Source organism: Salmo salar, chromosome ssa06, assembly GCF_905237065.1.
Source record: "Salmo salar chromosome ssa06, Ssal_v3.1, whole genome shotgun sequence".
NCBI lineage: Eukaryota > Metazoa > Chordata > Actinopteri > Salmoniformes > Salmonidae > Salmo > Salmo salar.
In genome coordinates, this window is record NC_059447.1 from 28,498,112 (window position 1) to 28,523,990 (window position 25,879).

General features: G+C 46.3%; 1 protein-coding gene across 2 annotated transcripts in view; it reads right to left on the reverse strand.

The window, feature by feature from the left end:
* Window positions 1-3,297: 3,297 nt before the first annotated feature.
* The window catches only part of spop (speckle-type POZ protein), a 113,981-nt gene continuing 91,399 nt past the window's right edge, over window positions 3,298-25,879 (reverse strand). For both annotated transcript variants that reach the window (XM_045719452.1, NM_001140403.1), the window contains 5 exon segments: window positions 17,136-17,313; window positions 11,939-11,994; window positions 9,829-9,951; window positions 6,738-6,880; window positions 3,298-4,240 (listed from right to left, as the gene is read on the reverse strand). In XM_045719452.1, the coding sequence (XP_045575408.1) occupies window positions 4,096-4,240; window positions 6,738-6,880; window positions 9,829-9,951; window positions 11,939-11,994; window positions 17,136-17,313 (645 nt within the window). In that variant the 3' untranslated portion in view covers window positions 3,298-4,095.

Consider the following 25,879-nt stretch of genomic DNA (forward strand, 5'->3'; position numbering starts at 1 on the left):
GATCGTACAGGATAGTCACCCACAGCTTGAAAAGGAGCCAATGGTGCCATTGAATCAGATATTTTCCAGCCAGACAACTGGCGAGAACGTTGTGAAGCATGGCGGCGAGGTAGACGTGTTGGCGTGGCAGGGAGCACGAGATCAAGCATGTTGTGGGAGAGGAAACAACACGCTCAGCAGTACAGTGAAGCCTGTTACAAACTCTACAGAAATAGACCAAAGGAATATGTTATGACCTTGTATACATTGATTGGTGAGTGTACAGACAGTGTTGTACAACAGTATAATGTATCAATAGAAAATATCAGCCATGTGTTAGTATATTAGTGGATATGCTGAATGTATGTATGTGAACACATTGTGTGCGGGCTCCTTTATAATCCATCTCCAGGCTTTGCCATTGGAGTTGTCAGGGTTTACACTGCTGTCTGGAAAATGTAAGTAAATTCTAAGCCTTCCCTTTCACAACCGCCCGTCTTGCCTCCCTCCGCCCGTCTTGTCTCCTCCCCTCCCTCCCTCCCCCGTCTTGCCTCCTGCCGCCCGTCTTGCTTCCCGCCGCCCGTCTTGCCTCCTCCCCTTCCTCCCTCCCCATCTTGTCTCCTCCCCTTCCTCCCTCCCCCGTCTTGTCTCCTCCCCTTCCTCCCTCCCCCGTCTTGTCTCCTCCCCACCCTCCCTCCCCCGTCTTGTCTCCTCCCCTTCCTCCATCCCCCGTCTTGTCTCCCCCCTTCCTCCCTCCCCGTCTTGTCTCCTCCCCTTCCTCCCTCACCCATCTTGTCTCCCCCCGGTCCTCTCTCCCCCGTCTTCCCTCCCCCCTTCCTCCCTTCCCCCTCTTCCCCCATCCTCCCTCCCCCCTTCCTCCCCCGTCTTCCCTCCCTCCACCCGTTTTCCCTCCCTCCCTGTCTTGTCTTCCCCCCATCTTCCATCCCCCCCGCCCGTCTTGCCTCCTCCCCTTCCTCCCTCCCCCCCGCCCGCCTTGCCTCCTCCCCTTACCTCCCTCCGTCCGTCTTGCCTCCTCCCCTTACCTCCTCCCCTCCCCCGTCTTCCTTGCCCCTCCCCCATGTTCCTCCTCCCCCTCCCCCCTTTCCCCTCTTCCTCTCTCTCCCTCCCACTTCTTCCTGCTGCAGGGCAGAGTGGAGCAGTAGACATCAATCTTAAGGCCGGCTTCTCTTCTTTAGCTGTGGCGGGCTGACAGCCACAGAGCTTGTTACCCAGTTTACAGCACTGACCTGCTGGCTCATCTCTCACTCCCATAAAGAGAGTGAGTGATGGGGTGGCATGGGAAAGAGGGAGAGGGAGGAGGGGAAGGAAGAAGAGAGCGACAGACATACAGCATGCATGACAATAGCAAACGCCTCTCCTCATCTATCCCTCCATCCATCCATCTCTCCCCAACGGTCTAAACCGCTTACAGCGCCCCTCCCACTAGCCTAGCTCTGCCTGTGACCACTTTCCCTGCCCTCCCACTAGCCTAGCTCTGCCTGTGACCACTTTCCCCCCCCTCCCACTAGCCTAGCTCTGCCTGTGACCACTTTCCCTCCCCTCCCACTAGCCTAGCTCTGCCTGTGACCACTTTCCCTCCAATCCCACTAGTCTAGCTCTGCCTGTGACCACTTTCCCTCCAATCCCACTAGCCTAGCTCTGCCTGTGACCACTTTCCTCTCCCCTCCCACTAGCCTAGCTCTGCCTGTGACCACTTTCCCTCCCCTCCCACTAGCCTAGCTCTGCCTGTGACCACTTTCCCTGCCCTCCCACTAGCCTAGCTCTGCCTGTGACCACTTTCCCTCCCCTCCCACTAGCCTAGCTCTGCCTGTGACCACTTTCCCTGCCCTCCCACTAGCCTAGCTCTGCCTGTGACCACTTTCCCTGCCCTCCCACTAGCCTAGCTCTGCCTGTGACCACTTTCCCTGCCCTCCCACTAGCCTAGCTCTGCCTGTGACCACTTTCCCTGCCCTCCCACTAGCCTAGCTCTGCCTGTGACCACTTTCCCTCCCTCCCACTAGCCTAGCTCTGCCTGTGACCACTTTCCCTCCCCTCCCACTAGCCTAGCTCTGCCTGTGACCACTTTCCCTCCAATCCCACTAGTCTAGCTCTGCCTGTGACCACTTTCCCTCCAATCCCACTAGTCTAGCTCTGCCTGTGACCACTTTCCCTCCCCTCCCACTAGCCTAGCTCTGCCTGTGACCACTTTCCCTCCCCTCCCACTAGCCTAGCTCTGCCTGTGACCACTTTCCCTCCCCTCCCACTAGCCTAGCTCTGCCTGTGACCACTTTCCCTCCAATCCCACTAGTCTAGCTCTGCCTGTGACCACTTTCCCTCCAATCCCACTAGTCTAGCTCTGCCTGTGACCACTTTCCCTCCAATCCCACTAGCCTAGCTCTGCCTGTGACCACTTTCCCTGCCCTCCCACTAGCCTAGCTCTGCCTGTGACCACTTTCCCTGCCTTCCCACTAGTCTAGCTCTGCCTGTGACCACTTTCCCTGCCCTCCCACTAGCCTAGCTCTGCCTGTGACCACTTTCCCTCCCCTCCCACTAGCCTAGCTCTGCCTGTGACCACTTTCCCTGCCCTCCCACTAGCCTAGCTCTGCCTGTGACCACTTTCCCTGCCCTCCCACTAGTCTAGCTCTGCCTGTGACCACTCAGATGTCCATCTCCTACATGCTCCTTCTCACTACACTACTAATACCAGGGATCACACCATTATATCCTGAAAGAGATGTAGGCTGTGTCCCAAATGGCCGCCCTAGTCACGAGTAGTGCACTAAACATGGAATAGGGTGCCTTTTTGGACCACAATTGTAGCTACTGTAGAGTCTGGACGGTGTGTTAGCTAGTGGACAGAGGTGGCTGGGACACCTGGCAGATGATGACTGATAGACTGGTGTGGAAACAGCTTCTCTAGAGACATCAGGGTGATGGGAGTGCTGATAGGAGTCCTGCTGGGCTACAACCTCGGTCAACAGAGACAAATCCTGTTCAAATACACACCATTAGCCCAGTGGACCGAGGAGATTACATCTGTAGTCACAGACAGGAAGCACACTAAGACCAAGTCAAACACAACTAGAACTGACAGTGCCAACAGGAAAGGCTATACACCACCAGACGTACCCTGGCACTTACAGTACAGTAGGATGAGGTGTGTGTAGGGAATTTAACAGACTTTGATCATGTGTGGATGAGATGTAAATACGGCTGAGTGCAGCAGTTTCAAATGGGTGTTTAACCAGTCAATCGTTGGCAGACATGGTCACCACACACACTAATGACAACTCAGTAGATATTGAAAGACAACAAGGCTTTTACAATCCAAAATATCTGTATTTTGTGTTGAGACTAAACATTTGTTAGCGTTTTGACAGTGATGTAGGAGTGCGTTCTAATTCCACCAATGAGGAAAGTAGTCCTGAAAAGGGTCAGAGTAAAAACAGTTGATATAATATGTTTTTGTATGTCGTTTTTCTTAGAGAAAAAGGTTGGACATTTTGAACATTAAAACGTGTTCATCTCCATCTTGTTTCTTGCAAAAATCACCTTCCTTTTCGCCCTTCGGCGAGAAAAATGCTTAAAATGTTATTTTGTACAAGATGGATGTCAAACATGAACTACAGGGGTGCTTCTCTGCTCAGGGAAGATGACTGGGACATGGTGGCACTTCATCACCCAAAACTTTCTCTTTGTCCATTTTTGGTTGTCTTTTTTGTTTGTTTTTCTGATTTCATACATAAAGCTTGGATTTTTACACAATGCTACAAGGCCTTAAAAAAAAAGTAAAGTAAAAAAAAAAATCTATTTACAACTTCTACCTCCCTCCTATACCCAAACACTCTGTTCTCTACAGGTGTACAGGGTAACACAAGGTAGTCACTGTCTATATTCAGTTATCAGGGTGGATCATCCCTTTTTATCATCGTCTTTGTACCAAATCCATACCATCCCCCCTGTATTTTCAGCTGAGGGAGGAGGGAGGGAGGGAGGAGCTCTGGTATCAATCTGGGCATCTCGAGGTTCTGGAGGGGGCCTGGAGGAGGAGGAGAGCAGAGTAGGGCCTTCTGTGGTCCCAGGGCAGAGCAGAGCTGAGCAAGGGATCCAGCGACACTAGGACTGTTTGAGGCGTTTGCGTGGGGGTCCAAGGAAGGGGCACTGGGCCGAGGCCAAGGAGCGATAGGCCTCAGCCACCAGGTGGGGGTGGGATGCTACCATGGACTTCCAGCCAGACGTCTCCATCACCTCAGCAGCATGGCTAGAGAGAGAGACAGAGAGAGAGACAGAGGTGGGGGAGAAAGAAGAAAGGGCGAGAGAGGGGGAGGGACAAAGAGAGAAAAGTCAGAAGGAGAGGAGGAAAGAGTGAGGCAGAGAGAGATAAGGAGAGATATTAGCACTGTTCTCACTGGCCCCTCCATCCCATCCCTCCCTCCATCCTCCACACAGGCCTGACAGACTGCATATCACTGGGCCCTGTGGGAATCCCCAGCGTCCTCACACCCTCAGGGTGCTGTACTATCACGCACACACATACATGGCCTTTAATGACATTTGTTCTGTGATTTGTGTGTGTGTGTGTGTATATGTTAATAAAAGTGTGTGTGTGTGTGTCCAGCAGCATACCTCCCAGACATCCAGCCCACCTCTGACCCAGTTCCCTGGTAGGGACATGTACCCCCTGCTCCCTCTAATGGCCAATGGGCTGTGAGCTATGAGCTGTGCCTGGGGTTAGCAGACCAACAAAGGGCACAGAGAGAGCAGCCACAGCTGGAGAGCAGGCCAGGCCCAGGGGGCTGGGGGAGAGGGGGCGGAGAGGAGAGAGAGAAGGGAGGGGGAGATGAAGGAGAAGCGGAGGGAGGGAAGGAAGGAGAGAGGGAGGGAGAAAATGGAAGGAGAGCGAGTGGAAGAAAGGTGGGAGCTAACAGTGGTGTTGACTGCAGGGCGGGGGGAGGGAGGTCTGGGGTTTATTGGTTACACTGTGTAGTTTCTTTTCTATATTCGTCCTCTTTATTGATTTAAGTTGTTGTCGATGTTGTCCGAGGGAGGAGGGTGGATAGCGCCTTGCAACCTGGAGTCTCCCATGGTCAATTTCCACAACAACAACACAGTCAAATTAAACTGTCATAATGCCCATAACCACAATTAATGACCAGGATTAGGAGTGGAATCACAGGAGAGAGAGAGAGAGAGAGAGAGAGGAGTAGGAGAGAGAGAGAGAGAGGAGTAGGAGAGAGAGGACAGAGTAGGAGAGAGGGGGGTCAGAGTGTAACATAACGGGGGAGAGGGTGTGTGCAGGAGAAGGGACTGAAGAGAGTACAGAATATAGAGGACCAAGGCCCTCTTCACATAATTAAAATGCCCTTATTGGTATGGCAAGTTCAATGGATGGCCTTCGTCAGTGTTGACTAAAGGGAACAGTAATGTCGTGTTCACATTAATGTTGACGAATCATAAGCAACCAGCACATTGAGGAGCAACCTCATGCCGTGTATGGCCTCGGTCATAGAGAATCACTCTAGTTAAAGGAATACTTCGGGACATTGGCAATGAAGCCCTTTATCTACTTCCCCAAAGACAGATACAATTGTGGATACCATTTTAACGTCTCTGTGTCCAGTATGAAGGAAGATAGAGGTAGTTTTGCAAGACAATGCTAACTAACGTTAGCGCAATGCCTCAAAGTTTATGGCTATCTGCTAGCATGCTACCTCTAACTTCCTTCATACTGGACACAGAGCTATAACAAATGGTATCCACGAATTCATCTGACTGAGGAAGTAGATAAAGGGCCTCATTCTGAAATCCCAAAGTATACCTTTATATCCCAGCCATACAAGTTCAGATTTCTCAAAACATGTTTGCTGTTAAATTGCCCCTGTTAATATGGCATAAAATTGGTCTGAGAAGAGGAAGAATACTATTTCCAAAAAGAGTAATCGAGCTCCCAGTGAAAATGAATGATGATATTTCTGTGTTAGGCATTTAGCGAAAATGTTCTGAGTGAGAGCTACAGTAACGGTATGTGCTAGGTATTTAGTGAGAGCTACAGTAACGGTATGTGCTAGGTATTTAGTGAGAGCTACAGTAACGGTATGTTCTAGGTATTTAGTGAGAGCTACAGTAACGGTATGTGCTAGGTATTTAGTGAGAGCTACAGTAACGGTATGTGCTAGGTATTTAGTGAGAGCTACAGTAACGGTATGTGCTAGGTATTTAGTGAGAGCTACAGTAACGGTATGTGCTAGGTATTTAGTGAGAGCTACAGTAACGGTATGTGCTAGGTATTTAGTGAGAGCTACAGTAACGGTATGTGCTAGGTATTTAGTGAGAGCTACAGTAACGGTATGTGCTAGGTATTTAGTGAGAGCTACAGTAACGGTATGTGCTAGGTATTTAGTGAGAGCTACAGTAACGGTATGTGCTAGGTATTTAGTGAGAGCTACAGTAGCGGCCGGTATGTGCTAGGTATTTAGTGAGAGCTACAGTAACGGTATGTGCTAGGTATTTAGTGAGAGCTACAGTAACGGTATGTGCTAGGTATTTAGTGAGAGCTACAGTAACGGTATGTGCTAGGTATTTAGTGAGAGCTACAGTAACGGTATGTGTTTGAGTGAGGAGTATAGAATGAGAGAGGGGTGCAGTGTGTGTGTGTTTGAGTGAGGAATATAGAATGAGAGAGGGGTGCAGTGTGTGTGTGTGTGTTTGAGTGAGGAGTATAGAATGAGAGAGGGGTGCAGTGTGTGTGTGCCACTCACTAGTTGATGAAGTCCACAGCCTGTGTTTTGAGTTGGTCTGCACTGTGCAGGTCTGCCAGGATGAGGATCTCTGCAGTGTTCTCCACAGACAGACTGGTGCATAGAGCATCCTCACACATCACCTTCAGCCTCTCCAGAGCATACTGACAAAGAGATGGGGGGGAGAAAACTAATATATTTGTACTTGCTATCTATCACTATTTACAATAGGAAATGCTGGACTGTGTAATGATTTAATAACATCAAATTGCTCCTGTCACGTTAATGAAGCTAGTTTGACTTTGAGAGAGAGGGAGAGGGTTTGAAAAGGAGTGTTGACAGTGAGTGGTGGAGGTGGAGCGCGGGAACCAGGGAGAGAGAGCAGAGATCATGGTAGTGTGTAAACACTGAAAGGTGATTTATCTGACGTCCTGTTAAACCCTGGGTGTCCAACTCAACACACCACGGTACAGTCCACCCACAGTGTAGACAAACACACAACTCTGGGGCAGAAAGTCACTCACAATTGGCCTGGCCACCATCCACACATTGACAGATAGGTGAGTGTGTCTGATAAGGGAGTAATTGGTGTAAAGGTAAATGATTAAAGAATCCAACCCTGAAACGTAACTAATTAGTAATTAGTAGTTATGTAGCATGCATAATGAATAATTAAAGTACTAAACGTAAGTCCCATAAGGTCTAGTAGAGACCCGGGAGGAAGAGAAATGTGTGTGTGTATGAGTGTGCCTAAGAAAATAGTAGACTGTTTGACCCGACCTAGTGAGAGAACTTAGAGAAGAAAGGGAGTAACTCAAGGTTCCTCTAATCTCGGGGGAAAGGAACAGACAGTGCTGGGTAGTGATTAACAGTGGTGAGAACTCCGGGGAGGGATACAACTCACCTACTGTTCGTGTGTATGTGTGTAGGATATCTACTGTTCGTGTGTATGTATGTGTGTAGGACATCTACGGTTTGTGTGGAGGTATGTGCGTAAGTAGGGAGTGAGCATAAAATGAATGTCTTTGTATTATGGACTTCAGAACGTTCGCTGAATAAACTGTACTAACCTTTTGCAGAAGCTGAGTCTTTCCCTAATTATTCTTAACCCAGTGTCTTACAAACCTTGGGGATTAGTCAAAGCTTATTGATTGTTAGTTATTATCATTGGGATAGAAAATTCTTCTGACAGTGTCCTTGCGTGCAAATGGGCACATCACATATACACTACATGACCAAAATTATTCACACCTGCACGTCAAACATCTCATTTCAAAACCATGAGAATTAATATGAAGATATTGCAACAAAGGGGGGACTAACAGCCACCACTCTTCTGGGAAGGCTTTCCACTAGATGTTGGAACATTGGTGCAGGGACTTGCTTCCATTCAGCCACAAGAGCATTAGTGAGATCAGGCACTGATGTTGGGCGATTAGGCCTGGCTCGCAGTCGGCGTCCCAATTCATCCCAAAGTTGTTTGATGGGGTTGAGGTCAGGGCTCTGTGCAGGCCAGTCAAGTTCTTCCACACTGATAGACAAAATATTTCTGTATGAACCTCGCTTTGTGCACGGGGACATTGTCATGCTAAAACAGGAAAAGGCCTTTCCAAAACTGTTGGCACAAATTTGGAAGCACAGAATCATTTAGAATGTCATTGTAATGTGTAGAGTTAAGATTTCCCTTTACTGGAACTAAGGGGCCTAGCCCGAACCATGAAAAACAGCCCCAGACCATTTTTCCACCAAACTATGCATTGGGGCAAATAGCGTTCTCTTGGCATCCGCCAAACCCAGATTCGTCTGTCGGACTGCAAGATGGTGAAGCATGAGTCATCACTCCAGAGAACGCTTTCCACTGCTCCAGAGTCCAATTGCAGCGAGCTTTACACCACTCCAGACGACGCTAGGCTGCTTGGCCATGGAAACCCATTTCATGAAGCTCCTGACAAACAGTTCTTATGCTGGGTTGGTTCCAAAGGCAATTTGGAACTCGATAGTGAGTGTTGCAACCGAGAGCAGACGATTTTTAAGCGCTACGCGCTTCAGCACTCGGTCCCATTCTATGAGCTTATGTGGCCTACCACTTTGCAGCTGAGCCGTTGTTGCTCCTAGACCTTTCCACTTCACAATAACAACACTTACATTTGACCAAGGGAGCTCTAGTAGGGCAGAAATTTGACAAACTGACTTGTTGGAAAGGTGGCATCCTATGATGGTGCCACGTTGAAAGTCACTGAGCTCTTCAGTAAGGCCATTCTACTGCCAATGTTTGTATATGGAGATTGCATGGCTGTGTGCTTGATTTTATACACCTGTCAGAAACGGGTGCGGCTGAAATAGCCGAATCCACTAATGTGAAGGGGTGTCCACATACCTTTGTATATATAGTGTATGTACCCACACACACACAAAGCCCCACAACATTGCTAATCTTCAGACTGCAGCCAGGAGGACTGAGGCTGGCGATTCAGGTGAGTGTGTATTACATAAGAGCTGTACTATTGTGTAGCCAGACAGGCTGCTGGTATAGCATCAGAGGGGTAAGGAGGACCTTAGTGAGACCTGGCCTTGGCCTCCAGTTATTCCAGCAGCTCCCTACAGAGTTACACACATGCACCGTTAAATAAATCACACACACTGCATGAGAAAAGAGAGGGAAGGAAATGAATGGGAGGAGAGAGGATGAATGCAGAGTTAAGATGAGGGAGTGTCACAAAAGGAATCCTTGAGGAGCGAAGTGCAGCACTTAATACAAACAATGTAGGGTGTGTGTGTGTGTGTGTGTGTGTGTGTGTTCGCGCATCAACAGATCTGGGGTCCTAGCAATTACTCAAATATGTTGACAGAAAACCAAGGAAGTTATGGAGGTTGAATTCTGCAACATTCAGTTCATTTATTTAGAGTCATATACACCTCACAAAGACCTAGCATCATTCTGCACTCAGGACCACTACATATGGTACATAGCATCACATACACCTCACACACATGAACATAACATCCTGTACACCAGGGAACATTATAACATATGATATACTCACTCACTCATCCATACAATATGATATCAGATACGATATACACACCTCATTCCTCCTCCACCCACACTAACCTTGTCAGCCGCAGCCAGCAGGTCATCAGCCATCTTGTCCAGGTTGGGGGCTTTGCCCGTGTAGATGAAGCACATCATCTCCTTGAACACCTCGGGCTCCACATCATTGATTTCCACACGGTTCTGGAGGAGAGAAGAGACCCAGGGCAGTGCTCAGAGCCTATATTACCACAACTTCCAAACATTAGACCCATTATGAGCACTCCATTGACTGTGATCCTGTTCCAGCAGTCTTCCCATGATGCAGTCTGCTTAACTCATTTCAGATAACTTCACCTATCTACACTGAACAAAAATATAAACGCAACATGTGAAGTGTTGGTCCCATGTTTCATGAGCTGAAATATAAGATCCCATTCCTGTTGGTGAGCATTTTTCCTCGGCCAAGATAATCCATCCACCTGACCGGTGCGGCATATCAAGAAGCTGATTGAATAGCATGAACATTACACAGGTGCACCTTGTGCTGGGGACAATAAAGGCCACTCTAAAATGTGCAGCTTTGTCACACAGCACAATGCTACAGATGTTTTAAGTTTTGACAGAGTGTGCAATTAGCATGCTGGCTGCAAGAATGTGCACCAGAGCTGTTGCCAGAGATTTGAATGTTCATTTCTCTACCATAAGCCGCCTTAAATGCCGTTTGAGAATTTGGCAATATATCCAAAAGGCCTCACAACCGCAGACCACATGTAACCACGCCAGCCCAGGACCTCCACATCTGGATTCTTCACCTGCGGGACAGTCAGGGGGGAAGAGGAAGGGGGTGCTGAGGAGTGTTTGTCTGTCTGTAAATCTGTAATAAAGCCCTTTTGTGGGGAAAAACTCATTATGATTTGCTGGGCCTGGCTCCGCAGTGGGTGGGCCTATGCCCTCCCAGGCCCACCCATGACTGCGCCCCTACCCAATCATGTGAAATCCATAGATATGGGCCTAATGAATTTATTTCAATTGACTGATTTCCTTATGAACTGTAACTCTAAAATTGCTGCGTTTATATTTTTGCTCTGCATAGCTAATTTTACTATCTACTTTATCATTCATGTCACAAACCCACCATGTCTAAACCCATAAAACACACACACACACCAAACCAGAGATGCACCTCTGAAACAGTCTGAACACGTTCAACCCCAAAATTGAAAACGACATTTGAGATGTATTTTTTTCCCCCCACAGTCGATTCCTGGAATTAATCCGGAGCATTCGTTCCCAACGAACGGTGCCTGCAGCCAACGGCAAGCGCTCTTTATCGCTCGTCGGCACGGTAACGGTAACCTGAACCCTTTTCTCCGCTCCGAGAGGCAGAACAAGGCAGTAAACCAATTATGTTGCTGCTTTATCGTCGTCACGGCGACCTGAGGTATTTCAGCGGGGTCAGGCCGGGTATACAGACAGCTTATAGCACATTAATGTTACACTCTGGACACTAACAAAACAGCACACTACAAATCAACCCATTACACATTAGCACAGACATACACGTGTTTGTTTATCACCAACAAAAAAACATTCATGCTGTACAGAGTGCACATGTGATCTTTCATGGTCTACCAACACAGTCTACCAATACACACAAACAGGCACAAGGCTTGGCTGTTATTGTGTTTATTTACAAACGCATTCATTCTCCCTCTATAGATTGTTGAATCTGTTTTCTCTATCATATGGGGGCACATCCTTCCCCCTGATGAAGACACCCACTTAAATAGCAATTAAGATGTATTTCCTCGCTGTGTGCTTTATAATTTCCCCATTTGAGGAGGGCCCGCATCAATATTCTGCCAACACGACCTCTAAATCACTGACGTTCAATCTCACCTCCTCCCTATCAGATGAGCAGGACCCACCATGGCACGGGACTCACACACACACACAAACCTAGCAAGGATCTATTTTGGTCAAACTCCCACAAATCCTACAGTTACAGATCTTACAGTGAGCCTGCCAACTCCATGCAGACAGAGGCAACATTCTGGAAGGGTACAGTAACTGTATACACACATCCCTGTCTGAACTAGTGATGATGCAACAGAGAGAAAGATATGTGAAGATCCTCCCCACTGAGACACAGGACTGTTCAGGTCACAACACTGTCTACAACACTCACCTTTTTACTCTCCTCCATCTCATGCTCAAACATGGCACTGAACACTGGCGATCGGGCTGGAGGGGTGGAGGGGGTAGAGAGAGCACATCAAAATGTATGTCACATGCGCCGAATACAATGCTTACTTACAAGCCCTTAACAAACAATGCAGTTCAAGAAATAGAGTTAAGAAAATATTTACTAAATAAACTCAAATAAAAAGTAGCATACCGAGGCTATATACAGGGGGTACAGGTTAGTTGAAGTAATTTGTACATGGATAGATTGATAGAGCAAGCATGCGAGAGAGCGAGAGGAGGAGAGAGAGAAGGAGGGAGAGAAGGAGGGAGAGAGATGGAGAAAGAATAGTTTAGTTGGCTGATGTGTCTCCCATCTGTCTGTCTGCCAGCCACAGGGGCAGTGGAAAGAAGGAACAGCCTCCTGTACACAGCGTCCTGCTACTGCTACTCCCAAGGCCTAATGAAGCCATCTTCAATGACTTTGACCAGCAGCACCAGTTCTCACTGAAGACTAGCAGGGCCATGAACCAGGAGATACAGGATGTGCCCCCAAATGGCACCCTATTTCCTATATAGTGCACTATTTTTGACCAGAGATTTGTCAGAGAGAAAGAGATAGAGAAACCCAACCCCACAGCAGCACACAATTAAAACGGCTCAAAATGACTCAATAATTGACAGCGATTCCCATTCTCCACAGGGAGACAGTTCCCCCCTCTAAATCATCATTGTTTCCTAGTCTGCATGTGTTGTTCTAATAAAGAAATGGGATTCCTCTCTATCACAGTATGAGACTAGTGTGCTTGGGAGTAGGACAACTGGAGTGTTGTTCCATAGCTGAGAGTTGTTTTGTTGTGAGTGTTGTTCCATAGCTGAGAGTTGTTTTGTTGTGAGTGTTGTTCCATAGCTGAGAGTTGTTTTGTTGTGAGTGTTGTTCCATAGCTGAGAGTTGTTTTGTTGTGAGTGTTGTTCCATAGCTGAGAGTTGTTTTGTTGTGAGTGTTGTTCCATAGCTGAGAGTTGTTTTGTTGTGAGTGTTGTTCCATAGCTGAGAGTTGTTTTGTTGTGAGTGTTGTTCCATAGCTGAGAGTTGTTTTGTTGTGAGTGTTGTTCCATAGCTGAGAGTTGTTTTGTTGTGAGTGTTGTTCCATAGCTGAGAGTTGTGAGTGTTGTTCCATAGCTGAGAGTTGTTTTGTTGTGAGTGTTGTTCCATAGCTGAGAGTTGTTTTGTTGGGTTGTTCCATAGCTGAGAGTTGTTTTGTTGTTCCATAGCTGAGAGTTGTGAGTGTTGTTCCATAGCTGAGAGTTGTGAGTGTTGTTCCATAGCTGAGAGTTGTGAGTGTTGTTCCATAGCTGAGAGTTGTTTTGTTGTGAGTGTTGTTCCATAGCTGAGAGTTGTTTTGTTGTGAGTGTTGTTCCATAGCTGAGAGTTGTTTTGTTGTGAGTGTTGTTCCATAGCTGAGAGTTGTTTTGTTGTGAGTGTTGTTCCATAGCTGAGAGTTGTTTTGTTGTGAGTGTTGTTCCATAGCTGAGAGTTGTTTTGTTGTGAGTGTTGTTCCATAGCTGAGAGTTGTTTTGTTGTTTTGTTGTTCCATAGCAGAGAGCTGTTTTGTTGTGAGTGTTGTTCCATAGCTGAGAGTTGTTTTGTTGTGAGTGTTGTTCCATAGCTGAGAGTTGTTTTGTTGTGAGTGTTGTTCCATAGCTGAGAGTTGTTTTGTTGTGAGTGTTGTTCCATAGCTGTGTGAGGGTATTATAGAGATGAAGTGCCGAGCTCGTTCTGCAGTAGACAGAGAGAAGCACCACACTGTTTTAGATCACATGACCAATAAGAAGCCAATTTAAAGCGTTCCGCTCAGCCAGCACACACACACTCCACAGCCCTTTTGATCCTGCTCTGTCCGTCTCCACAGCGATTAACGGCCCGGAGAGTTGTCACAGGAACGGTGGTAGAGAGGGAGAACAATGAGGGGAGTGGGTGTCACCTAACCAGGTAGCGGAGGAAGCGAGGGAGAAGGAGAAAAGGAGAGAGGGAGGTGCAGACAGCCAGATGAGAGGGTGGAGAGAGAGAGTGAAGACCCCAATGCCACAGTAGCACACAATTAAAATGTCTCAAAATGACTGGATAATTGACAGCCATTCCCATTCTCCACAGGGAGAGTTCCTTAAAGTTTCAGTCAGATACTCAGTCACGGGGCTATATTTGCAGCTGCCATTAACAGCCTGCTCTTTGGCAATGTCAACTTCTAAAAGCCAGCACTCCACTATTTTCCAACCCTGGCGCAAGGGTTGGTAATTTACCTGTCTTATATCAGCTCGCTGTGCGGTGGGAGGGGCGGTGCGGTGGGAGGGGCGGTGCGGTGGGATGGGTGGAAATATTTGGGGTGTCCTTAAATACGTGTGCCAATGTCCCAATTTCAAGCAGCGCTTCTGGTGATATTTAAGACTCACCAAAAGCTGGATTTTGTGGTAATGCAATTGGTTATAGCATTGATTTGGTCAGTGGAGGCTCAGAGTAGCATAATCAGTAGCCTATAAGCAATGTTTTATAAAAAATAATATGAGCATCAAAAACAGTCAAACATTAACGTTTTTTCTTTATATTGGACATTTTTATCCATGCAGCTACTGTGAAAAGTTTGGACTCATTAGGCCTTTGTGCGATGCCCATGGAATGAAAGGTGTCAGTGACTGTAGGAAGTCAGTTTAGGAACATTAAGTTATTACAATAGACTGCTTGTATTTATTCCTTTATCATTTTGACCCCAAAAAAATCCATCTTCCACTTTTATCTGAACCTAAATGTCAAATTACGGAAATTCCGATCGCTGTCCTTGGTGCTGAATCCGCACGTAGCCTGTTGATTTGTTTACATTTTACGTGGCAAAGTCACTAACCGGCCATATCAACAGCGATGGTAGACTTATCTTATTATAATGTTTGGGCAATGTCCATGGCTGTTAGCGCAATGTGTGTAGATAAATATTTCCATGTTGAAGCCAATATCAAAAAATACATAGGCTATGTTTGTTTTAACTAGGCCTATTGTATGGTTAGTGCGTACTATTTAATGAACTATATTCAATGGATAGGACAAACATCCATGCCTCCGGCCCAAGAGCCCTAAGTCTACGTGTGCACACATTGCCTTACGCTCATGGAACGAGAGATGTGATTTATGATATCATGCATCTGACCCGATCCGGTTTAGAAATATTGCTGTTTTTTTGCTTAAAAACAAACTTATTTGAAAGAGTCACCATCTATGGGTTTATGGCAGGGATGGGGCTGGGGGGTACCCAAAAATCTAAACTTATGAGGGGCCACGGTTGCTTGAGGGTCTGCGAGTAGAACATTTTGGTTGCCCCCCCCCCCCTGTTGACAGTAGAAGGTCATGTTTTTACGTTTTACAGTTAATTTTTTGCAATTGTACACATTTTGCCATGGGGTGCAGAGAAAATGTTGCAGTTTTAAAGGTGCAATATGCAGAAATCACTCCGCCATATCCTGTCTGGTAAAATTCTAATAGTTCGCCTGATTTCAGTTTGTGACAAAACAAGCAGTGTAGAGAATTATTGGAACATCTAAAACACTGAAATATATTTTCAATAACAAAAAAATTATGTATTTTCAGCTGTTTAATGCTATTGTACAAAACCAAAAGTAAGAGACACAAAAACAAACTTATGAACAGGTAGCATAGAAAGTGTACATTGAACAGATCTACCGCTTCTTAGACTTGCTTTCAATGAGAATGACAGATCTATAACTCACATTTCTTTAACTGCTGATAAACACATTTAGAAATTGCACCTTGTGTGTTCTACTATTCTAACTCACAACAGTAAGTTGAGACCCCAACTGTAGAAGTGCAAATATGATCTGTGAGATGGTACCATTATGTTTATAAAACATTACATTTACGAGTAGTATAACAGTGAGTGGACATTCGCCCTCTATTTTGGATCTTTATCCAGCTCCTTTAAAAAGTATGGATGTTTGTAAAACCCTATTCTCTGTATTATATGCCCACGTGGAGCAATTATGGTGCCTTCAACTCAAAATGTAAACATAGCTTATGTAGAACAAGTTGCTGTTTAGTATTTATTTTTTTATTGTTCTTTTTGTTGTAATTTCACCCCCTTCTTCTCCCCAATTTCGTGATATCCAATTGCAATCCAATTACGATCTTGTCTCATTGCTGCAACTCCCCAACGGGCTCACGAGAGGCAAAGGTCGAGTCATGCGTCCTCCGAAACATGACCCGCCAAGCCACGCTTCTTAACACCTGCTCGCTTAACCCGGAAGCCAGCCGCACCAATGTGTCGGAGGAAACACCATTCAACTGACGCCTGGAGGCGCCTGGCCCGCCACAAGGAGTGGCAAGAGTGCAATGAGCCAAGTAAAGCCGCCCCGGCCAAACCCTCCCCTAACCCGGACAACGCTGGGCCAATTGTGCGCCCCACTATGGGACGGCCGGTTGTGACAGCCTGGGATCAAACCCCAGGCTGTAGTGACGCCGCAACACTGTGATGCAGTGCCTTAGACCGCTGCACCACTCAGGAGGCCCAGCTGTTTAGTTATTACAATTATACACTTTCTTTTTAGGCCTCATTGATAGCTTAGTGAATTTAGTCTTGCTTATTGACTATGTTTGGCATGACCACACTGCAATTTACAGTAGGCCTAGCCCCTATATCAGTGTGAATGCTATAGCCTATGTTTAATCATGTATTTCCATATTAAAGCAATGCAATTAAAACAATGTGGAATGCAAATATGTTGAAAATATTTAGCAAATATGGGGAAGGATATTTAACGAACTAGGCTATAAGGGACTAATATTGGAATTGGAGTTGGTGACAACGCTACACATAAATAAACAACTTAAAGCAACTACATATTTAGCCATGGAGCACGTTCCGATTGGTCAGTGTGGGGCCAAGCCTCGACACACCCACAACGTGTTTTATAAGTCCAGACCTTTCGCTCCACTGCCAGCTACAGTGGCCATAATTCTGGTTGTGAAAATTGTACTACGCTACCACCAGCGCTAAGATTTAACATTGTGTTAGGTTTGTTACAACAGAGCCCATAGTCTGTGTTTCTGTCATTGATGTGTCAATATCTGTAAGAAGTCGGTCCGGTGTTCTGTGTGGTCAGTATGCACGTGCGTGGCGTGTGAGACAAAAGTAGTCTTACCTGCCAGGATGGCTTTGTGTGCCTGGAACTCCTGTCCCGCCACACACAGGGAGCAGTCAGTGAAGCGGGAGTGTTCCCACAGCCCTCCCAGCTCATCGGCCAGCCTGCAGTCTGGCACCTTCACCATGTTCATAGTGTTCTGTCCTGAGATGTTCACAGAGTCCTGCACCACACTCACCTACAGGGAGGGAGAGTTAGACGGAGAGACAGGAGACGAGAGAGAAAATGAGAAAGAGAGAAAAAGAATGAGAAAAGTAAATAAAGAAAAAGACAAAGAAAGAAAGACGGAGAAAGGGAAGATCAGTCAGTCTACTCACACTGTATACATTACAGTAACCAACAGACAGACATCAGTGGTATTAGACCGTCTATCACCTTACACCTTCTAATGGACAAATCAGACAACACACATTAAATCATATACAGGAAGACCAGCCATTAACAGATGATCTCTGCCACACCAATCAATATATCAACCGTTAAATAAAGCTGCCATGCAAACACACACCTCCAAGAATTAACGGTGTGCTCTGCTCATTTACCACATCCACTCACAAACAAGACAGGGACTTGACTCAGTCTATTAATCATTAGGGTGTGTGTGTGTATATATATATTCTCCATGCTGGCTTAGCCACCTGTTCAAGACAACATCGAACATACTAATTTATCTCACTACAGGACCGCGTGCACCTCACACAGTCTTGTACAACTAACCTTGTTGGGACACCAAATGTAGTAACATTCAAGATCCTATTTCCCCTCCTAACCTTAACCCTAATTCTAACCTTAACCCCCTAGAAATAGCATTTGACCTTGTGGGGACTAACAAAATGTCCCCAGTTTTTGTTCGTTTACTGTTCTTGTGGGGACTTCTGGTCCCCACAAGTATAGTTAAACACGTCCACACAGACACACTCCTATTAGGTTATCAGCAACCTTTAAAACCACAGAAGTAAAGAACCAAACATTGCCCAACAATTTCCAAGAAGAATCCAAACATTTTGAAGCAGCATTCCTAAAGACACTGAAACGATTCCCGGAAAAATATGTTTCATTTCCACTAAAACTGTTCCCAGAAAAAGCTGTGTCATGGCCACTGAAACTCCCAAATGCATCCCAGTAAGGTGACCTTGCTACTGGTCTGTTCAGACAGGGAGGGATGGAGGCTGTCCCCCATGAAAAACACCCTCCCTGTCCCCCTCTCTGTCTTTCCTCTCTCCGTTCCTCTGTCCGCCCGTCCCTCTGTCTGCCCATCTGACTCAGGCAGAGACGAAAGGGGAGAAAAACACACAATGAAAAAGTGTGTGGCAAGCAGGAAATTGAATGTCAAGGACCCTTGTTTGCTCCTGATGGAGGTGTAAGTGTTAGCCTGGGGTGGAGAGAAAGACAGGGCGGGAGGGTTAGACATGGAGAATAAAAGACTGGGATAAAAAAGGCAGGACAGGGTGACAGACAGAGAGAAATAATAGGAGGGTATAGGATCCCATGGAGGGAATAGACTCTCATAAACACAAGCTCATTTCCTGTGATGACATTACAGGGGCACAGTACAAAGAAAATGGTGCTGTTGAGAGGAGAGCATTGTGACCATGAGTATTGTGTATCCCTGTGTGTGTGGCACAGTCTGGTACCCACAGCTGGCTCCATAAATCACACTCCAGGGGGACTTTAGTATGAATGATGTACATCCATCTCCACACACACCCCTACACAGACCTACACACACATTCACTCAAGAGTACTCACAAGGCACTCATAAGACATTGATTAGCAACTCATACAAAGACTGGGAGAAACGGACATGTGTGGAGGAGACATGAAGATTGAGATGAGAGAGAGAAGGAGAAAGAAGACAGTATAGGAGGCAGATTAAAAGAGGTAAACTGGAGACTGAGTAAGAGGGAGATAACATGTAAGTCAACACAGACAGCACTGGGTCTGTTGAAATGCACTCTGTATGGCCGCGTCTCAAATAGCGCCCTATTCCCTATATAGTGCTCAGCTTTTGACTGTAGGGAATAGGGTGCCAATTGGGCCGCACTAAGTATCTATAGTGGCAAATACAGACGGGAGTGTTTCTGTTTCATGTGCGTCTGTTGGTATAAATAAACCAATAAGCATGGTGGTGCACTCAGCCGCTGTATGGCACGGCTAGCCACGCTAGGCTAATCACACTGGCTAACCTGGCCCATTATTCCATCAACTAACCAGGTGGAAACAACACTTTGCTGTAGCTCTGCAGCTAGCTTCTATTTACACACACTGACCGAACTACTCTCTGTCTTCACCCCTCAGTCATGTTCTCCTGTCATCATCTTCATCACCAGCATGTTCAACAATCATCACCATCATCCTCGTCAGCAAGGCCGTTTATTACTGAATCATTATGGTGGCGATGTTCATTAATGGCCTTAACCCCTGACCTGCTGGTTTCTTTATTAATGACTCACAGCAGCCCTCTTGATCTCAGCAGACCAGACAGTTGCTATGGAACCTCAGAGCCCAGAAGATTCATTCATTTATGCGTCAGTCTCTTTTACTCCTCTACGTGTCGGTTTATAGATTTACAGTATGCCATGCGTGAAATGGTCCTGAAACAATTTGCAAATCAAGTTCATTAAGTTATGGAACACTTTCTTTTCCCTCCACTGTGTCTTATGTTCAATATGAGACTTTTCTCTGATCAATCCAGAGCTGACTGGGTCTCGTACGCACGCACACCTTTCCTCAGCTCTGCCTTAATAGGTGTGTGATCTTTTAAACTTGTCGTCTGAACCCCCGAGCGCAGAACTCATCAGCAGCTTTTTATAATGCATGACTGGCCCTTCCTCCGCTCTCTCCAAGCCGCTCTCCAGTCAACCAGAGTAAACAGTGCTGCTCAAGACACACACAAACTATATTGAATGCAAACACAGTGTCTTTATAAACATACTTTCCTCAGAGGTATCAGCAATCCCCAAAATAAGGCCACACACTTCTAAAAGCCCACACTCACACATGCATACATTAAACCAAATGACTTAAATCTAGGTGCTTAACTGGGGCAAAACATACCAGTCAACCCTGCTGGCAACCCATTAAAGCTTCATAGTGGATGAGCCAAATTATTCCCCTACTTTATTAGATGGTGAGTGACAGTTAACACTACTGATGAGCATTCCATTGAGTCCGTGGAGACACCATTCACACCAGGGTACTGGACTAGATCTACAGTTGGTATTTCAGCAGACCAGCCTGCACCTGCACCCGACCGCCACAGACGTTTTTGAGTGGATCGACACAGAGACGGTGGCAGAGGCATATTTCATGCATGATTTGAAGTCAAGCTGGTGAACGACGCGCACGAGAGAGAGAGCGGACCGGAGCCACAGCAGCCAGTTTCCCATTGTTTCAGAGCCATGTGTTACTGTTGTCTCGCCAGGTTTGTTCTTCCACAGAGACAAACAACTGCCTGGGTGGCAGAGAGAAGTGCAGACAGACCAACGCAGACACACGGATGCAGGAAAACAGGCAGGCCAGCCATTCAGGTCCCTTGAAAGTAGCTGTGTTTTCTCTGCTGGAAGATCAGAGACACTAAACTGATAGCTTTGAGACGGAGGCCTGATTTAACAGCGCCTGAAGCAAGCGATCTGGAGGAGCACGGGAGGAAGACCGCTACTGGGTGCTTCCTTCTGTATAAGAACAACTAAAGGGGCTTTTTGATTGGGTTTAAAGATCTGTTGATGTTGTTGCGTCAAGGTGTAACTTGTTCTCAACCTGAACGAGGTGGCCTAGAAATTAAGGTTTTGAAATACCCTCGTACGATAATACCGTTTTAAGCAAATATGAATATTTGTACATTTGATATAAATACATGCAGTCAACTTGTGCACTAGGTAATAGACGAAGCAGATTACATTCATTATTTTGACTGTTACATTACTTTTAATTATGAAGCTTAGCAGTACTTGTTCTCCAAAACAGCTGTCACGTGTGTTTATTTACAAAGAAGCACAATGAGCAAAACGGGAGCTTCTTAAGGCCAGTCACTCCTTGCAGCGCAACTGAAGGTGATCAAGTTACACTTGTATGATATTCACTACTAATGTTTGCCAGCTATATATCTTATAACTATTAAGTTAATTATCTAAGATGTGACAAATTCTCTCCAGCTAGGTTTTGCTAAACAGCTAACGTTAGCTTGAAATATCAAGCTTCTTGTAACAGAAGAGATAATCCTCTCCTGGATTAAGATCCCTGCTGACTAATATTTGTTTTGTGTGTTTTGAGATACTTGCAAACTTGTATGAGCTGGGTTGTTGGTCTTAGCGCTCGTTAGCGTTTACTTAACCGCTATGGGTCTTCTTTTGTACCTGTTAGCATTCTGGTACGCTAACAAAATGCACCCCTTGTGTGCACTACCAGTAAGACCGCCTATCCTGGGAAGGCACAAGCACGGTATGAAGGTATGCAAATCTGGATACCGCCTAACCCAACTAGGAACAGATACACTTGAGGTCAACGTTGAGGACACAGCGAAATGGTGAAAACCCAGTAGATTTTATTTTATTTTTACCTTTATTTAACTCGGCAAGTCAGTTAAGAACAAATTCTTACTTTCAATGACACCTAGGAACAGTGGGTTAACTGCCTTGTTCAGGGGCAGAACGACACATTTTTACCTTGTCAGCTCGGGGATTCGATCTTGCAACCTTCCGGTTACTGGTCCAACGTTCTAACCACTAGGCTACCTGCCGCCCCATGAGGATCAGATGAGGATCAACATGAAACAAAAGGCACTTTTCTCCTCTCTCACCTTCTCTCCATCTATCACTATTCATCTGTCCATCTCAGTTACTGGGTCTCTAACCCTCGTTCTTTCTCTCAAGTGTCATCTTGCTTTATTTCTCTCTCTGTCGCCAACTCCTTTCTTCACCATTTTACCCTCGCTCTCTCCCTACTCCAAACTAGGCTTGGGCGGTATATCGTATAACGGTGTATTTGGAAAAAGCCACGGGATGGTTCTTCCAATATTCAAAAATATTTATTCAAACTTTCTCAATAAAGGTTCATATTTGTAGCTACTTTTTAAGTTGTTACCTGCAGTCCACTTGTGCAATACGTTAGGAGATAAAGCAGATTGCTTTCTTCATTTCACCTGTCACATTTTAAATGATGAAGCTTATCGTAATTCCCCAGAACACTTGAGCCAGTCACGTGTTTGTTTATAGACAGCACAACGGGTAAAGCCATGTGGTGAGTCCACAGCATTCTATATCTATCAGTGAGTCTCTGTTGTGCAGCGCACATGAGGTGATGAAGTTACACTTAATACAATTCACTACTCAATGTTTTCCATCAGATATCTTAGTATGGCTTTCTGACAGAAGTCAAAGATCTCTGGATGAGCTATTTTTCCCCTGTGCTTCCGACTAGTGTTTTTCCCCCCCTCCATTCTTCTCCCATCTGGTCCATGTACACATGCTGCTCTTCCTTCAGAAAAGCAAGCATCACAACTTTGTTCATTTGCACAATTTATCTTGTTCACTTTCGCTTGTAAATGTCCATACAGATCGAAAATGATATCCGGTAGCTAGTAGCTATGCTTGTATAACTTTATGAGCTGGATTTGCCAGTCTTTGCAATTAGTTTGTTCGTTTTTTGTCCATTAGCATTTAGCTATGTGATTTCACTATTATAGTAGTTTGTGCTAATTTTGTTAGCATTCTGGTAATACAGGCCCAATGGGCTTTTCATGTGTTTTTAGCACCCACCTTGTGTGCTATGCCAGTTATACCGTAAATCCTGGTATATGAGAAGGGCGATATGACAATATGAAAATCTGGATACTGCCCAAGCCTACTCCAAACCCTGTCACATCTTCTCTCAAACTATTTCCACCCTCTTACACCCATCTTCCATTCATCCCATTCTTTCTCTGTCTACCCTCCCTAACCAAGTCTCTCACTTTGTGTCTCAGTCTCACTGAGCCTCTACACATCTCCCCGTCTCAGTTTTGGGGAGGTGTGTGAGGCGAGAAAGGGAGGTGTGTAGGGAGGTAGATAGGGGTGAAGAGAGCAGCTGGAGCATCTGCAGCAGTCTCCTCTGACAGCAGCGTAGCATATGGCAGGGCCCTGTGAAGGATGGGCGCTGTCACCCGGCAAAGTGCTTACCCACAGACAGCCAGACAGCCAGGAGAAAGAAGGGGGGGTGACCAAGAGAGAGAGAGAGAGAGAGAGAGAGAAAGAAAGAGCAGGAGTAAGAGGAGGAAACAGCTGAACATCAGCACCCACCTCATTTATTCACACACTCCCTGGGAGGAGACAGTGGAGATAAAGAGGAGAGAAACGATATGGAGGAGAGAGAGAAAGATAGAAAGAAAGCTCTGGATACAAAGAGGCTGTAGGGTGGTTAGGATGAGACTAGAAGCACTATTGTATCATCACTGTTATGAAGTAAGAGTTATGCTGGGGTAGAATGAGAAAACCCTTCAGTGGTTCATTCACTCCCTGAGGTGACAGAGTGGGTGAAAAAGATGGAGGCTACCTGAAACAAGCCAATCATGCCCACCAACCGATGCTCTCTGACACTACCTCGGTCTGCCTAAAGGTGGACCACTGACTTACCAATTTAGGATGACTGAGTATCCGAAAGACACTTCTGTTCAACTTTCTGAATAGAGCTAGCCACACTTAACAGTAAGCAAAACCCCTTAGGCAGAGATACAGTACGTTTTATGAGGAAGTTCTCCAACTCATGTATGTAAGGGGTGGAAAACTACGGTCCTTGAGAACTACTGGTGTGCAGGTTTTGCTTCATCCCAGCTGGTTTTGGAACAAAATCCTGCACACAGTTCTCCAGGACCGGAGCTAAAGATCCATACAGTACACTGCTTTAAAACTAGATCCATACAGTGTATTTAAACTGTGACCTTGGTGAGTGAGGTTAGTATGAGCCCTGTCAGAGATGAGAGAGAGAGAGACCAGCCATTTACCAGGGTGTCTCATTAGAGAAGTGAGGAAAGTAAAGACACTTCTCCCCCACATACCAACCCATTAATCTGTCTGCCTGCACATTTCTCCTATCCATCCAATTCTGCCCATCATCTCCCCTTTTTCCTGTCATCCACATGTCCTTTTCTCTCACTCTCTCCTCCTCCGCCCCCTCCCACCCTCTCTCCTCCTCTGAAGGGACCTCGCCTTTCCTTCACTCCTCCTCTCAGAGCACCTCGTGACAGCCAGCACAGAACCTTTAATGGGAACTATCTTCTCATTAAATACCTGCAGGTGTCTGGAGCTTTGGCAGAGATGGACAGAGGGAAGAAGATTATAACGGGCGCAAGATCACGGGCGCGAGATCACGGGCGCGAGATAACAAGAGAGCGAGCGATAACAAGAGAGTGAGCGATAACAAGAGAGCGAGTGATAACAAGAGAGCGAGAGATAACAAGAGGGAAGAGAAAAAAGATGGCTAGAAAGGATGGCCGGGATTGTTCTGGCACTCCCCTACATGACACCCAGCCAGTTCGCTGGTGTGGTGTTTAAATAACTGCCTAAGGAGCAGACAGAAAGAGGGCTTTCAGCTGGCACCAATTCACACTGGTACATGTCTCCTCTCTACCACACACCCTGTTCTACATCTCTGCCTGAGGGGGAAAGATGAGGGGCCAGGGGAGGGAGAGAGAATAGGAAAGGGAAGGGGGCCACAGGAGAGGATAAGAGATGGAGAACAAATACCAGGAGAGAGGGAAGAGATGTCTGCTGGGCTCTGGGGCTATTCCACCCTCTCAGAGGCAGGACGGGACCATATGGCCATGAAAGAGAGAAAGAGAGAGAAATAACGAGAGAGAGCGAGCGAGCGAAATAACGAGAGAGAGCGAGCGAGCGAGCTATATAACGAGCGAGCGAGCGATATAACGAGAGAGCGAGCTATATAACGAGCGAGCGAGCTATATAACGAGAGAGCGAGCGAGCTATATAACGAGAGAGCGAGCGATATATATAACGAGAGAGCGAGCGAGCGATATATATAACGAGAGAGCGAGCGAGAGAGCGAGCGAGCGAGCGATATATATAACGAGAGAGCGAGCGAGAGAGCGATATACACTGCTCAAAAAAATAAAGGGAACACTAAAATAACAGATCCTAGATCTGAATGAAAGAAATAATCTTATTAAATACTTTTTTCTTTACATAGTTGAATGTGCTGACAACAAAATCACACATAAATAATCAATGGAAATCCAATTTATCAACCCATGGAGGTCTGGATTTGGAGTCACACCCAAAATTAAAGTGGAAAACCACACTACAGGCTGATCCAACTTTGATGTAATGTCCTTAAAACAAGTCAAAATGAGGCTCAGTAGTGTGTGTGGCCTGCACGTGCCTGTATGACCTCCCTACAACGCCTGGGCATGCTCCTGATGAGGTGGCGGATGGTCTCCTGAGGGATCTCCTCCCAGACCTGGACTAAAGCATCCGCCAACTCCTGGACAGTCTGTGGTGCAACGTGGCATTGGTGGATGGAGCGAGACATGATGTCCCAGATGTGCTCAATTGGATTCAGGTCTGGGGAACGGGCGGGCCAGTCCATAGCATCAATGCCTTCCTCTTGCAGGAACTGCTGACACACTCCAGCCACATGAGGTCTAGCATTGTCTTGCATTAGGAGGAACCCAGGGCCAACCGCACCAGCATAAGGTCTCACAAGGGGTCTTAGGATCTCTTCGGTACCTAATGGCAGTCAGGCTACCTCTGGCG